This window comes from Dipteris shenzhenensis, chromosome 26, assembly GCF_047967505.1.
Source record: "Dipteris shenzhenensis isolate YYH24624 ecotype China chromosome 26, Dip_SZ_1.0, whole genome shotgun sequence".
In the NCBI taxonomy this organism is placed as follows: Eukaryota; Viridiplantae; Streptophyta; class Polypodiopsida; order Gleicheniales; family Dipteridaceae; genus Dipteris; species Dipteris shenzhenensis.
Genome location: NC_141621.1, coordinates 14,751,472 through 14,766,907, shown reverse-complemented (window position 1 = coordinate 14,766,907; position 15,436 = coordinate 14,751,472). Strand labels below are relative to the sequence as shown.

General features: G+C 44.7%; 2 protein-coding genes across 2 annotated transcripts; one reads left to right on the top strand and one right to left on the bottom strand.

Moving 5' to 3' along the window:
- The first annotated feature begins 405 nt into the window (after window positions 1-405).
- Window positions 406-2,448, top strand: LOC147884719 (putative pentatricopeptide repeat-containing protein At3g47840). The gene is made up of 2 exons (XM_087397208.1): window positions 406-1,557; window positions 1,660-2,448. Exons 1-2 carry the CDS (start codon window positions 406-408, stop codon window positions 2,446-2,448), a joined length of 1,941 nt encoding a protein of 646 aa, XP_087253334.1.
- Window positions 2,449-9,831: 7,383 nt separating this feature from the next.
- On the bottom strand, window positions 9,832-12,826 carry LOC147884718 (pentatricopeptide repeat-containing protein At1g06140, mitochondrial-like). The gene is made up of 3 exons (XM_087397207.1): window positions 12,382-12,826; window positions 10,205-12,204; window positions 9,832-10,074 (listed from the first exon to the last, which is right to left on the bottom strand). Exons 1-3 carry the CDS (start codon window positions 12,824-12,826, stop codon window positions 9,832-9,834), a joined length of 2,688 nt encoding a protein of 895 aa, XP_087253333.1.
- Window positions 12,827-15,436: the final 2,610 nt, after the last annotated feature.

Below are 15,436 nucleotides of genomic sequence, written 5' to 3'. Positions count from 1 at the left end.
AGCTCCGTCCCGTGGCACCCCTCTCCTTTAGAGATATAAAGATAAAGATAAAGATAAAGAGATAGAGATAGAGATAGAGAAGAGATAGAGAGATAGAGATAGAGATAGAGATAGAGATGCCTCCCTCGGAGCTTTTCTTCTCTACTCCGACAATAATTATAAAACAAAAATGAAATCTAACGTATGATTTACATCTGTGGACTTGGTTTTGCAACCAGTGCTCTGAAGGTGTTGCAGTCCATGGTTCGTTCCCCTTACTGTGACTGCTCAAATGTTGAGCAGATTCGCTCATTTTCATGTCAGATTTGCACTACGAGGTGATCGACGATCGTATCTGTCTTCATGATTGGGGGCTCTCTCCGCTCCAGTTGGTTGATCTCGTTTTCCACCTGCTTCTTGCTCGCTATGAGCCCACAGAGGCCCCTCTGCACTAATACCTCTCGTGTAGGCAGACCTGGAACCAAAGTCCAGAAGTGGTTGCCTCAGCGGGATGAGGTTACCAAAATCAACGTCCATATTGTAGACCATTTAAATGAGCTTCCTATGTCAAAGATAAACAAATTGATGCATCATTATGTGAAGAAAGGGAATTTGTCGGATGCTCAGCAAGTATTTGACAAGATGCTGAAGCACAATGTGGTCTCATGGAACATTATGATCCTAGGGCATGCCCAGCAGGAAGATGGTGCCCTGGCTTTGGAGCTGTATGCAAGGATGAACCAGGAAGGCATCCAACCAAGTGCTCGAACCTTTCTTGGTGTATTGAAGGCTTGCAGTAGTCTTGAAGAAGGAAAGCAAGGATATGAAAAGTTAGGGAAAATAGGTTGTCTGGAGGTAGCTAGAGCCCTACACTCCCAATTAGTGAAGAATGGCTTTGAGTCAAATGTTCACTTGGGGAACACTTTGTTGGATACTTACACAAAATTTGGGAGGATGGAGGATGCACGGCGTATCTTTGATGAACTACCTAATCACAATATTGTTTCTTGGAATGCCATGATAGTGGGGCATAGCAAGCAGGGCGAGGGTTCCTTGGCTTTGGAATTGTATGCACAGATACAGCAGAAAGGTATTATACCTGATCATCGGACCTTTGTTGGGGCATTGAAGGCTTGTAGCATAGCAGCATTAGAAGAGGGGAATGAAGTGGATGGGAAATTTGGGAAAGTACGACACCTGGAAAGAGGAAGAGCCATCCACTCTGAAGTAGTAGTGAGTGGCTTTGAGTCAAACGAATTTGTGGGAAACACCTTGGTGCATATGTACGCCAACTGTGGGAGGATGAATGATGCAAGCTATACCTTTGATAAATTGTCTCATCGCAATGTGGTTTCCTGGAATGCCTTGATCTTTGGGTACAGCAAGCACAAAGAGGGTGCGCGGGCTTTGGAAATGTATGTACGAATGCAAGAAGAGGGTGTCACGCCAGAACGTCGGACCTTTGTTGGGATACTGAGCGCTTGCAGTAGCATGTCAACAGTGGACGAGGGCAAGCATGTTGGGGAATGTGTGAAAATAGGATGCTTGGGGAAAGGTAGAGCCATTCACTTTCAAGTGGTAAAGAGTGGCTTTGAGTCAGATTTATTTGTGGGAACCACCTTGGTGGATATGTATGCAAAACTTGGGAGCATGAAGGATGCACGCTGTGCCTTTGATGAGTTGCCGGTTCGTGGTGTGGTTACATGGACAAGTATGATCTTGGGGTATGCCCAACAAGAAGAAATGGAGGAAGTTTTGAGACTCTATGCACAAATGCAAGAGCAAGGTCTAGCACCAGATAGCTTGGCCATTGTCACCACCCTGAAAGCATGTGGCAACACAGGAAACTTGGAAACTGGAAAGGTAGTCCACTCTCAAATCAGTGTTGGACTCGACACTACTGCAATTGTGGCAAACAGTCTTATTGACATGTATGCTAAATGTGGAAGCATGGTTTCTGCGCAACAGATATTTGATGCATTGCCCACGAGGGATGTTGTGACGTGGAATTCATTGATTACTGGATATGCCCACCAGGGAGAGAGTGAGTCTGTGTTTCATTTGTTTCAGCAAATGAGGCTGGAGAGCATTCAGCCAAATGAGGTTACATTTCTAAGCGTTCTTATTGTATGTAGTCATGTGGGTCTTGTAGATAAGGGTCAGAAATGCTTTCAGGCTATGAGCAAACAGTATGACACGATGCCAACTATTGAGCATTATACTTGCATGATTGATCTCCTTGGCCGTGCAGGCCGAGTGGATGAGGCAGTGGCAATATTGGAGAAGATGCCTTTTCAACCTGACACTATTGTATGGTTGACCATGTTGGCTGCTTGTCGAAAGTTGGGAAATGTAGATTTTGGAAGGATTTTTTTTGAAAATGTGGTGACCTTAGACAGAAGGCTTCCTGTAACATATGTTTTCATGTCAAACATATATGCAGATGCTCACATGCAAGGGGAAACATGAGGTAATGAGAAGACTGCAAGACCATTGAAGAAGTGAGGATGAGGGGTAGAATGATCTTTCATGGAAGGGCCTGCATGCACCAGTCTACAAATACATTCCAAAAGCAAAGATGCAGATGCAAAGCTAAAAGAAACTATGTGGGGACGAGTGTTAATACCTGTCAATTAAAAATGTTGCAATGTGACAATACCAGTGCTCTAAATTAAAGTTAGAAATGATGAGATACTAATTGTTCTCGTGGAACTATCTCGGTGTAGCTGTTGCATTTATAGCATAATTCTACACTCCGTCTAGAGTCGGCCAGGCAATGAGGGCTGCTGCGCTGAGTGATCCCTGGCCCCTAGCTGAGTTTGGCCACTTATCGGGATCTCTCCTCTTCTCTAGACGAGACAGACAGGTGGATGCCTGCAGGTTCTTGAGGCTAAACCAGTTCTATGTAGATGAGTGGGCATGCAACAGAGGAGGCAAGCCCAGCATTGTCTTTGGTACTACTTTCTATGATCATTGTCCCACACAGATCATTATTTTGGGGAAGTGGAGAGGGGAGCGTAGATTCCTCACTTCTTATGGCAGGAGATTTCTCTCAGTCAGCCCATCTCGAGGTCGAGGTCCTTTTCGAGGATCAGCAGCTCATGACCTAGACCACTGAGATCATTGCACTCTTGTGCGGCTGAGTCCAGGACGGGCAATTATGGACAGATAGAGGGCCTCACGTGCGAGCTTGGTAGCTCAATAGAGATTGGAAGAGAGGATGCCAGGGAGTCCTTTGCTGGCGGAGAGGATGTAGATTATCAGAGCAAAATCGGAGTCAAGTTAGACTCAGAGCAGAGACTGAGTTACCAGAGACTTCGTTCAGACTACTGGCCAAGACATTCAAGGAGGGCATCAGGAGATTGAGTAGCCTACAAGATGTGGGACATGTGGCCACAGACTTTAAAGGTCGTTGCTTAGCACTACTAGACAACTCAAGGCATTTGTTTCAGCCATGGGAGTGTTTTCCCTTGTAGTAGAGTCAACAACTGATTGGGTCCCTGTTGCCACTGAGGGCCCCTCTCCCAATCAGGGGAGGATTTGCTTAATACTTGGAGAACTGAGCAATACAAATAACACTCTTTGAGAGAGCACGGGATCATGCTTCTGAAGTGTACACTGTGCAAACTTATAGCAGACCCAAAGACCTGAGAGGCAACGCCTACCAATACCAAGACCTTGATGCTGTCCACACTGACAATGTAGGGCACTTCTGCAAGGCAAGGGAGAGGCTTGTGTTGTCCATCAGGATGCAGGGTTACTATGTGAGTGAGAGAGTGAAAGCTAGGAGTATTAGATTCTAAAGAGCTGAGAGATGACTGGAATATAGAGCTGAGAGATGACTGGGATATAGAACTGAAAAGAAATCTGTAAAAAGCTGCTGAGACAGTACCCTAATCTTACTCCGTTTGCTGGTCCGTATCCTCCACTGTGGTGCTGCATGTACACCTTTCGAACATGCTGAACTGAAGGCCAAAGGCTGAGGCTGATCAGGGCCAACTTCGGAGGTGTTCAGGGCTGCACACAAGAGGTCGGAGGGGAGCTGTTTGGAGTGTTGAAGGCTTGGAGCTCGATGAGGGTGTGGAGGCTCCCTATTTATAGGGCTGGAAGAGCTGAGCCAACCAGTCCAAAATGGCCGACTTTTCAGTCGGTTCTTTTGGCTGGTCGGCTGTTCCCTTGGCGAAATAAAAGGCAGCCCTTTTAATGAAGGGGAAAAAGGGCCAAGTTAGAGGCCCTTTAGGTGGAAAATGTGGAGGGACGTGGAAAATGTTGAGGGACTATATAAGTCCCCATCCACCCCCTACAATGTACTGTTTGATGTGACATCTGATCCTATCTACCCTTCCACCTCCTTTCTGCTACTTGCTCCCTACTCCTCTCACTCTCTCTCACTTCCCCTACACACACTCTCTCTCTTTCTCTCTTCTACCTCATTCTCTCACTCCTGCCCCTCCTCTTCTGCCCTTTTCCCCTATCTCTCTCTCCCTTCTGCTCCTCTATCTCCTTTCTCCAAATCTGTCCCTATCCCTTTTCTACATTGGCATTAAAGCCCTTTCCTTGGGCTTGACGGCACATGGTGCTCCTGCAAGCTGCTCTGACAGTTCCGGTGGTGTATCTCCACGTCAAAAGGAGCAGGGGCAGCGTAGGCATAAGCAAATCTCAAGCTAATACAATAGCCCAACCCCTTACGCAATATCCCAACCAAAGTCACATGACCAGAGACTAACTCCTCAGCGCAGACAACTGCTGACTGAATCATTCACATTCCGTGCTACCGTCTGTTGGTCGAACCCCTTGTGTGCACACCCTCCACGACCAAGACCCTAAATCAGCGATTTAGCTCGTCTCACTTTCGTGCAGCCCGTCTCGCTGGTCGTGAGGATAAGCCTGTCTCGATCCACCCGAGCCACACCGCGTCGCCGTCTTGTTGCTCCGCCATGCCATGCCGCTAGCCCATGCCCACGTCGCCCTCGTCTCGTCTCTGCTCGTCGCGACCTGCTCGCCTCTTGTTGTGCGTAGCAACATTTGTTTTGACTTTGAAACCGGGTCAGCATCTTAATTCTTAAGACGATTTGATGTCTCCCTCGTCACGTCGGCGCAGCCCGTCCAGCCTTGCCAGAAAACCTTAGTCTCATCTGTTTCTAGGTTAAGTTAGCCAGGCTTAGGTTTGTTGGGTTAGTTACTGGGGTTAGGTTAGTAGATCCAGTTAGGATAGTTGGCCAGTTAGGTTAACCTAACTAGGGTTCAGTTAGTAGGTTAAGTTGTGTAGACTAAGGCAATGTTCTAAATGTCCTAGAGGTGTTTAGGTCAGTGGACTAATTGTCTTAGGCGACCCTCCCTGCCCAAAAAGGGGGTAAAAGTCAACTTTTCAACCTCTTTTTAGGGGCCTTTCACAGCTCCGTTTGGAGCCATTTCAACTCCATTTTAAAGCCTCTTGATCAATTGTCTTCCCAAGCTTTGCCATTGACTTTTTTTATAGCTACACACTCTATCAGGCACTCATTACAGCAGGGTTTTGTTGTCCCCTTCTTGGAGTATACTTCATCTCCTTGCCTGCATTCGAGCTTCTCCCTCACAGACAGGAACCATGCCACCCAAGTGTGCCCCATGGGATACATTGCATGATAGTGATGAGGCTGCTCGGAATGAGCAATTGCCTTCCATAGTGGGTGCATCCACTAGTGCTATAGAGATTCCTGCGTGCATCCACTAGTGCTATAGAGATTCCTGCAACTCAGTCTCTCTCCTACATCTCGCGAAGCGCCAGGAGCGCAGTCTCAGTTTTTGGATACCCTTGCTTCTATGCTCCTAGTTGCCATCCACTAGATGGGACAAGGAGTTCAACCAGCAGCTTACCACGGCCATGGCTATGTAGGATGCAGCTCTTGCCCAGATGGGAAAGTAGCTCAAGCAACAGATTGGTCAGGCTATGCAAGACAAGGGTAAGCAACCCGCACCCTAGCAAGGGGACCACTCAGACAGTTAGGATGTTCTGTCTGCTCCATGCAGGGGTTTTATGGCGGATGCCCGCCGTGCCTATGAGCATCAGTCTTCTGGACCGTTGCATGTACCCCAGCATGGGGATTATTTGGACTTAGATGATGCATTTTCCGTGCCACAGAGCACCTTCTTGCAGGTTCTTAGGCCATCTTTTGGCTCAGCTTTCTGCATCCATGCAGGCTGAGCCGTCTCTCTTGGGCCAACCCGTTGGTGTGCATCCGGTTAGTGCTCCTTTCACCACACCAGCGAGTATGCCTGGAGTTGGCTTTGGTTATGCATTTGGCAGAGAGACCTAGCCAGGGATTCATGCACCTATCGCTCCACCAGTGAGCACATATAGCCAGATGCAGCCAGTGCATCAGATGGTAGCAGTTACTATGCAGTAGGGGGTTATTGGTGGGCAGCAAGCCACTTTTGATGATATGTTGGCAGATTCTGTGTGTTCATATAAGGTCCTACCTGAGGCCATCAAACTTGAGATGCCCTTCTCCGATTATGTGAACCTCAAGCGTGATGATGCTCGCAATTCCGGAGGTTTTTTTGTCATGGTATCATGTTGAGAGTTAACGCTCAACATCATGTGATCATATGTGCATAGCACTAACCCAATAGAGTGCTATAAAGGAAAGGGTTAGATGCCGTAGCCCTAACCCTAAATGGGTTTGTATATATTCTACATTTTCAACTAAATCTAGTCTACAGTTAGTCATTTGTGGTGTGCTCTCTAGTTGTGCTCTCTCTCCTCATCTCCACTCTTCTTCTCTCCCCTCTTCATAGTTTGTCAGATTACACACACAAAAATTATGCCACCAAGGATATCAAGGACAAACTCATAGTGCATAAGTTGAAAGGGGACACTCGCACACCTAATGAGCTGGAGGAGTGGTTTACGAAAGTGGAAGATTATGTCCGCTTCCACCCAAAGCAGGATGAGGATCGCATATTCTTTGCGGATTAATGGTAGGATTGTTCACATGCTTGTGGACAGCGGTAACACTCATAGTTTCATTAATTCTAAGACCTTACAGAAGGTGGGTCTGATTGCTACTGAGATTGATCATGGGCTGAGAGTAGAGGTGGCAAATGGACAGCATTTGGTCAGTAAAATTTGTTGCCAAGATGCAAGGATCGAGCTCTCTGAGGATTATGAATTTGCTGGGGATCTCTTGGCATTGGATATGGGCCCTATAGATGCTGTCCTGGGCTGCGATTGGCTAAAATATTTGGGTAAAATCAACGTAGATTTAAATGCCCTATCACTCAGCTTTGTCCACAAGGGTATAACTGTAGCATTGCATGGCATTGCCACTCCTAAATTGCAGGTCATTTCAGTAAGGTAGTTGGCCAGAGAGCTTAAGAAGGAGCATGCCCTCTACGCATTATAAGTGTCAGTATCTCAGGGGGTTAGCATTCCCCGTGTTGAGGATTGTGATATGTAGCAGTTGCTATCGGAGTTTGCTGATGTATTTGCTGATATGGCATCCCAATTGCCTCCTAAAAGGGATGTGGATCATGCCATTGTTCTAGTGCTTGGCAGTAAGCCCATAAACAAAGCCCCATACCGTCTCTCAAAGATTGAGTGGAAGGAAGTGGCAGTACGGGTGCGGGAATTGCTTGAGAAGAACTTCATCTCTCATAGCGCTTCTCCTTTTGCCTCCCCGGTGCTACTGGTGAAGAAGGATGGATCGTACCGCATGTGCATCGATTATAGGAATCTAATTAAGGCCACTATCAAGAATAGGTTTTCAATCCCTAGGATAGATGACCTGTTGGATGAACTCAAGGGTGCTCAGTTTTTCACGAAGATAGATTTGAGATTTGGTTACTATCAAATCAGGGTGAAAGGAGATGAGCACAAGACGGCCTTCCGCACAGAACGGGGCTTGTCTGAATTCAAGATGATGTCTTTTGGATTGACTAATGCACCGGCCACCTTCTAGGCACTGATGAACAAGATATTGTTCCACTTCTTTTCAGATGCGTGCTAGTTTTCTTTGATGATATCCTCATTTACAACAAGGATAGACAAGAGCACATTAAGCATGTGAAGCAAGTGCTAGAGATTTTGAGGATGCATCAGCTTTATGCAAAAGCCAGCAAATGTACTTTTATGGCAAAGGAGATTGAGTACCTGGGGCATATTGTGAGTAGACGTGGCATTCGCGTGGATCCCACAAAGGTGAAATGCATCAAACATTGGCCACAACCACAAAATCCCACCCAGTTGAGAGGATTTTTAGGTCTTGCTTCCTTCTATAGGTGCTTTATTCGCAAATTTGCCAAGAGGGCAGCTCCTCTTACTAACCTCTTGAAGAAGGGTGCTTTTCGGTGGTCAAAGGAAGCACAATGCATATTTGAAGACCTGAAATTTGCTCTCACTCATGCACATGTCTTGGTATGGCCTGATTTTTCACGTCCTTTCATTGTGGAGGTAGATGCCAGTGGCAAAGGATTAGGGGATGTTCTGAGGCAAGAACACGGGGTAATAGCCTTTGAAAGCAGAAAGTTTGATGCCAATGAACTCAATTACCATGTTTATGATTAGGAGATGCTGGCTATCTTGCATGCTTTCAAGAAATGGCACCACTATCTATGCGGAAGTAAAATTAAGGTGAACAGATCATAGAACACTCAATTCTTCCTACCTAGCCAAATTTGCCATATAAGCAGAAGCCGTTGTTGGCTGCAGTCCAATCCTATGATTTTGACATTGAATATAGAAAATGAAAGGAAAATGGCAGATGCCTTGTCTAGGATGTGGGCTTGCAATTTGTCTGCTATCTCTACCATATATCAGGAGTGGATTCATGGCATTCAAGAAGAGTATATGCAGAATTCTAAGGCAGCTCCCATATTTCAGATTTGCAGAAGCCTTCTAGTCAGGTTCATCCGGATTTCAAATTGCATAATGGGCTGTTGTGGTGCTAAGACAAGACTAGACTCAAAATACTGCCAGTTGGTTTTACAAGAAATGCACTCCTCTCCCATGGCTGGACATGCGGGTATCACTAATGTGCAAGGGCCTTTGGCAAACTGCAATTGCAGTCGCAAGCGTCCGCAATGCGGATATCACTAACGTGCAAGGGCCTGGCAAACTGCAATTGCAGTCGCAAGTGTCCGCAATCACGAATCCAAATTGACTTGCAAACCCTTCGTGCATTCAGATCCACAAAGCTAAAATGCATTTGCATTTGCACACTTGACATTGCATGAAATGAAGCACACCACCCACATTTGAGGCGTGATAACGCGAATCAGAAGGGATCATTCTCTGAGAGGGCTTGTCTTCATCACAAACTTTACCATATTTTAGGTGGATAATAATGCGGGCAAGCACAAAGAGTCAATGAATTTTCGGTTGGAAAACCTGTAGAAGGGTAACAGAAGGGCGCTAAATCCAGTTAATGGAGCATATTGCCCATATGATGCAGTCACCGTCAGCCATTGCCATATAGCAGAAAAAAGCAAAAACCAGTAAAGGGTTTGACAAGGAACCAATCCCACCCTCTCATTGGTACCATTCTCATCTAGGGTACTGCAATGAGTAGAGAATGGCCGTATAGAATACTGGTCTTTCCAGCAAGGGAAGAACAACGGTACTTATCTACACTTCCCCAGATTACATCACCAATTCTAGTGTGAAAAAAAAAAGAAATTTCCTTTCAAAAAATCTTTGGAGATCCGAGCTTGTTCTGAGCTGATGAATATCCCCACTATAACATGTACAACTAGCTTTCAGATCTAGCCTGATATGGTTGGGTCCATATTCATGTGGTGGCCAGCCACTGCTCTGCCGAGGTCAATGGACTAAAAGGTTTGCCATGACCACATGTCCTTCCTTAGCTAAAGAATTCAAACAGCACCTAGAGGAGGACACTGATATATGTGCACTGTCTCATCAATGCATCCCATAGACACTGATATGTCTGCAGCGTTGACATCAATACTCTGCAGAGGAACCCTTCCTGCCCTTATAATACTCTCATCACTGCAGATAGTAGTGGTCCTGTAATTATCACAAACCCACAAATCTGCCGTGACATATAGGGGTCTCCTACTTTGAAGCATTAAAATATGCACAAGCCATGCTTCACACTGTGTCCACAAAGTTAATAGTCCTCTCATTATCGCATTTTACTGTAGCACATTGTCCATAACCCACTCTCCACATTATTCAGCTTTGCACATATACCTTTTATTTTGGGACATCTCCTAAACCCAATACCAATGGATGCACAATTTCACTGAGATCAATCAGCTCTGTCATGGCTTCTTCCATACTTAAAGCATTCTCCTTCATCATCTGGATCTTATCATACTCCTCTGGCATCTCAGCATCCACATAAATGTTTGACATCAGAACATATGCTGCAGGAAGTTTTTCATCCAATCTCAATGCATTTTCAAAGGCATGCCTTCCAATTTCTACATTCTTCCACTTCCAGCAAGCAGCCAAAATGGTCAACCATACTACAGAATCAGGTTGAAAAGGCATGTTCTCTGCCATCCCCAGTGCCTGGTCCACTTGGCCTGCACGACCAAGGAGATCAATCATGCACGTATAGTGCTCGATGGTAGGGATGATGCCATACTGTTTCCTCATAGACTGGAAAAACTTCTGGCCCTTGTTCACTAGACCCACATGACTGCATGCAGTCAGAACACTAAGAAATGCAACTCCATTTGGCTGCATACCTTCCTGCCCCATTCTCTCAAACACATGAAACACACGTTCACTCTCTCCCTGGCGAGCATATCCTGTAATCAATGAGCTCCATGTTACGAAGTTCCTTGCAGGCATTGCATCAAACAACAGTTGAGCATCAACCATGCTCCCACATTTTGCATACATGTCGATAAGACTGTTTGCCAAAACTGTATTACTCTCAACTCCAATCCTGTTAATTTGAGAATGGAGTTCCTTTCCAGTTTCCAAGGCTGAACAGCTGCCACATGTTTTCAAAATGGCAACAACTGCCAAACTATCTGGTAATAGACCTTGAACTTGCATGTGTGCATAAAGTCTAAAAGCCTCCTCGTTTTCTTCTTGCTCAGCATATCCCAAGATCATGGCATTCCAAGATATGGCATCACGATATGGCAACTTGTCAAAACCACTGCGAGCATCCTTCATGCTTCCACACTTTGCATACATATCCACCAAGGTGGTTCCTACAAACATATCCGACTCAAAACCACTCTTTACTAGATGGGAGTGGATGGCTCTACCTTTCTCCAAGCACCCTATTTTCACAAGTTTCCCATCCACTTGCTTTCCCTCTTCCAGAGATGTTAGGCTGCTGCAAGCCTTCAATGCGCCAACAAAGGTTCGATCATCTGGTACGATAGCTTCCTGTTCCATTTGTGCAAACAAATCCAAAGCTAGTAAACCCTCTTCCTGCTTACAGTACCCCAGGACCATGGCATTCCAGGAAACCACATCACGATGAGACAAATCATCAAAGACACGGCGTGCATCCTCCATGTTCTCACATGTTGCATACATATCCACCAAGGTGGTTCCCAGGAATACATCTGACTCAAAACCTCTCTTTACTAATTGAGAGTGGATGGCTCTACCTTTCTCAAGGCACCGTATTCCTGCAAGTTTTCCATCTACTTGCTTTCCATCCTCTAGTGATGCCAGGCTACTGCAAGCCTTTAATACACCAACAAAGATTCGATGATCTAGTGTGACACCTTCCTTGTGCATTCGTACATACAAATCCAAAGCCAGTGCACCATCTTCCAGCTTGCTATACCCTGAGATCATGGTGGTCCATGTAACGACATCACGATGAGGCAACCCCTCAAAGACACACAGAGCATCGTTCATGCTCTCACATTTTACATACATGTCCACCAAGGAGGTTCCCACAAATACATCCGATTCAAAACCACTTATTACTATGTGGGCGTGGATGGCTCCACCTTTCTCTAGGCATTCTAGTTTGACAGATTTCCAATCACCATGCTTCCCCTCTTCTGGGGTTGCTAGGCTACTGCAAGCCTTCAATGCAGCCACAAAGCTCCGAGGATCTGGTGTGACACCTTCCTCTTGCATCCGTGCATACAATTCCAAAGCCAGTGCACCCTCTTCCTGTTTGCTATATTTGAGAATCATGGCATTCCAGGAAACCACATTACGTTGAGGCAATTCATCAAAGACACACCATGCGTCTTCCATGATTCCACACTTCGCGTATATATCCACCAAGGTTGTCCCTACATATAAATCTGAGTCAAATCCACTCTTTACTACTTGACAGTGAACGGTTCTACCTTTCTGTATACATGCTATTTTAGCAGATTTTCCCAAAACTTGCTTCCCCTCTTCCAGTGCTGCTAGGCTACTGCAAGCCTTCAATGCACCAACAAATGTTCTACTACTAGGTTGGATACCCTCCTTCTGCATTCGTGCATAAAAGTCCAAAGCAATTGTACCCTCTTCCTGCTTAGCATAGCCTAGGATCATAGTGTTCCATGACACCACATCCCGCTTTGCCATGTTGTGAAACACACTGTGAGCATCCTTCATCCTCCCTCGCTTCATATACGTATGTATCAGGTTGTTTATCTTATACAGTGGAAGCTCATCTAAAATTTCCACCGTATTCGCATGAAATTCTTCAACCTCATTCAGCTTAGGCAACCCCTTGGGAACGATATTTCCAGGTCTGACTGGACCAAAGAAATCAGTGCAGAGGGGCAGGCTAAGCCGTGGTGCCATGAACAACCAGAAGTCTACCTTAAGGAAGATCCCATAAGCTATAACCCTGTGGGCGATAGCAAACAAGGTGAGACCTGAAAGGAGTAGGACGCGCAACTCATTACAAATGTACTGCATGGGGGCTGTCTTTTACTTCAGTGAAGCTACCAATTTTTGGAGGAAGAATCGTCCTTTTATGGAGCTGTGGCATATGCTGTGGTGAAAGCATTTCTGATTGGGCTGAGGCTGGTCCTTGTTGTGGTCGAAGCCCTTCTGAGCCATAGTGATGTGATTGAATGCGGATACAACTTTGAATTGCGTGTGGCATGAATCGCTGAAAGAATGCCAGTCCGAGGGAGAGCCATGACTGGACAATGTTAGACAATGGAGGACTAATTCACTGGCACCCATCATTTTCAGAGCCTGTGGTGCAGAGGCAACTCAGGCGGTTTGAGCGTTTGGCTCTGTTGATACTCCTGCTGCCTCTTAAGAGATACTGATATGGCGGGAAATTGGGAACATGGGAAAAATTAATATTTCTCACCATTTGTAGACTTTCCTATGATTTGGACATCTTTGCATTTCATAAGGAAGTGACCATCAACTCTTTCCCCACAAATACACCAAGGTCAAATGCTCTGGGTAAAGGTGGGAAATTACAACCTTCCACTTACGATGAATTTCCCACCAAATTCCGGAAAAAACCTATGGGAAATACAATTTCCCACAAAACCCCTCCCATGTCATAATACCTTTAGTATAGGGGCAGTTGGTCATCTCTGTGTGTGTGTGTGTGAGGGGGCCAGATAGAAATCATAATGTTTGGAGATCCAGCTTTTTTCCAAGTTTCACTACCTTTGAATGTCACTTGGGCTATGATTGTCTATGTGTTCGGTACTCTTTTTTTTTTGGGTGGGATTGCGGTGTCACCAAGGCTTAGTGAGGGGCTGAACTCACACACACACACCCACCTCAACCACCAAGTTTATGTGTTCGTTACTCTATTTATTTGTCTTACAATGAAATCTTTTGATATTGAATGGGGATGGCTTCATGCAATGTAAACATACATGGATTTCAACCCCTCCAAAAAAAAGTGTGTATATGAGACGGGGGGGGAGGGATTGAAAAACATTTTAAAAGTCCCAACAACTGAAAAGATCTCACTTTGTGAGTGTAGACCCCCCCAATGAGGGCAAGCATGGGGTTTACCTCCCCTCTCCCCCCCCCCCTCCAAAAACTTCAAGGCCAAAGCCTGATAAACCCTCCTTACCATGAGAACTAGCACACATACACAAGGTTGATCCATAATTTGATCTTGGCACGACTTCCCAACTTTTTTTTTTTTTGAAGGCTAATTGAATACTTCTAGATGCAAAGAGCATATACAACAACATTGCAATGAGTTGGAAGTTTAAATCTTTACCATCTCAGTCTATATTTAGGTTAGAGCGTAATAATGTTTACAACACCTAGGGATGCTATTGAACACAATGAAGGATCAATGATGAATATTCAAAGGCGGCATATTTCTCCAAAATAAAAATTAAGTGTGAAAGAGCATTTTAAAAAGGAAGGTAAAAAGTTATGCGAGTTGGAGAGATCTCACTTTGTGAGTGTAGGCCGTGAGTATAGGCTCCCCCAACAAGGGCAAGCATGGGTCTACCTCCCCCCCCCCCTGAAAAAAAAAAAAAAACTTCAAGGCCAAAGCCTCATAAACCCTCCTTACCATGAGAACTAGCACACATACACAAGGTTGATGGATAACTTGCTCTTGGCACGACTTCCCAATTTTTATTTTTTTTTGAAGGCCAAGTGAATACTTGTAGATGCAAAGAGCATATACAACATGAGTTGGAAGTTTAAATATTTACCAATAATTCTCATTCTATATTTGTGTTAGAGCATAATGATGTTTGCAACATCCAGGCATGCTACTGAAATAATGAAGGATCAATTATGAATATTAAAAGGTCAGATTTCTCCATAATAGAAATAAAGTGTGAAAGAGAATATTAAAAAGGAAGGTAAAGAGTTATGTGAGTTCTAATTTATGTATTTCATTGGGGATGTTGCTATTGATCCCTAATGGCAAGTGCCTGTGCATTAGAGAGTTACAAAGTTTGCCAGGAAAGGCTTCTTTTTTTTGGGATCATGGATTGAAACGAACTATTGGGTGATGCCATACTACTTCATGGCTCTTTGGCATATATCTTTGCTTTGGTTTACGCAACACCCTCCACCCTTTCAACCTATCCATTATGTATTACCACTACACATTAGCTTGAGGTAGAGAGTTGATTTTTATGCATCCCCCTAACCATGATGAAATATCCTTATTGGACATTTTGGGTCTAACTCTTTGCAACTTGATAATTTTAGATTGAGAAAGAAAATACCAATTTATTATAATCTTTACTCAGGCTAAGTTCAAAAGATAATGTGACTAGTTTGTGCTATTGCTTTCAGATGTGCCAGTGCATACTTATGAATTGGTTTAGTGTGCTTTTGTCTAACGGTCAGCCTCATCTTAGATTTGTGGTGGCGCTAGCTTAACTTGAGAATGTGTGTACTAAGCACATTATTCATAAATTTTTTATTTGTGGAACAAACGAAGTTTGACTTGGTTTTCCACTCAACTTCTGATTTTATAATGCTAGTCCTAATATAAATGGGGTTTTGATAAGCCACTTTTATTTGGTTAGTATTTAGTGGGTTGAGAGATTAGAGTTTTCAACCTTATGATAT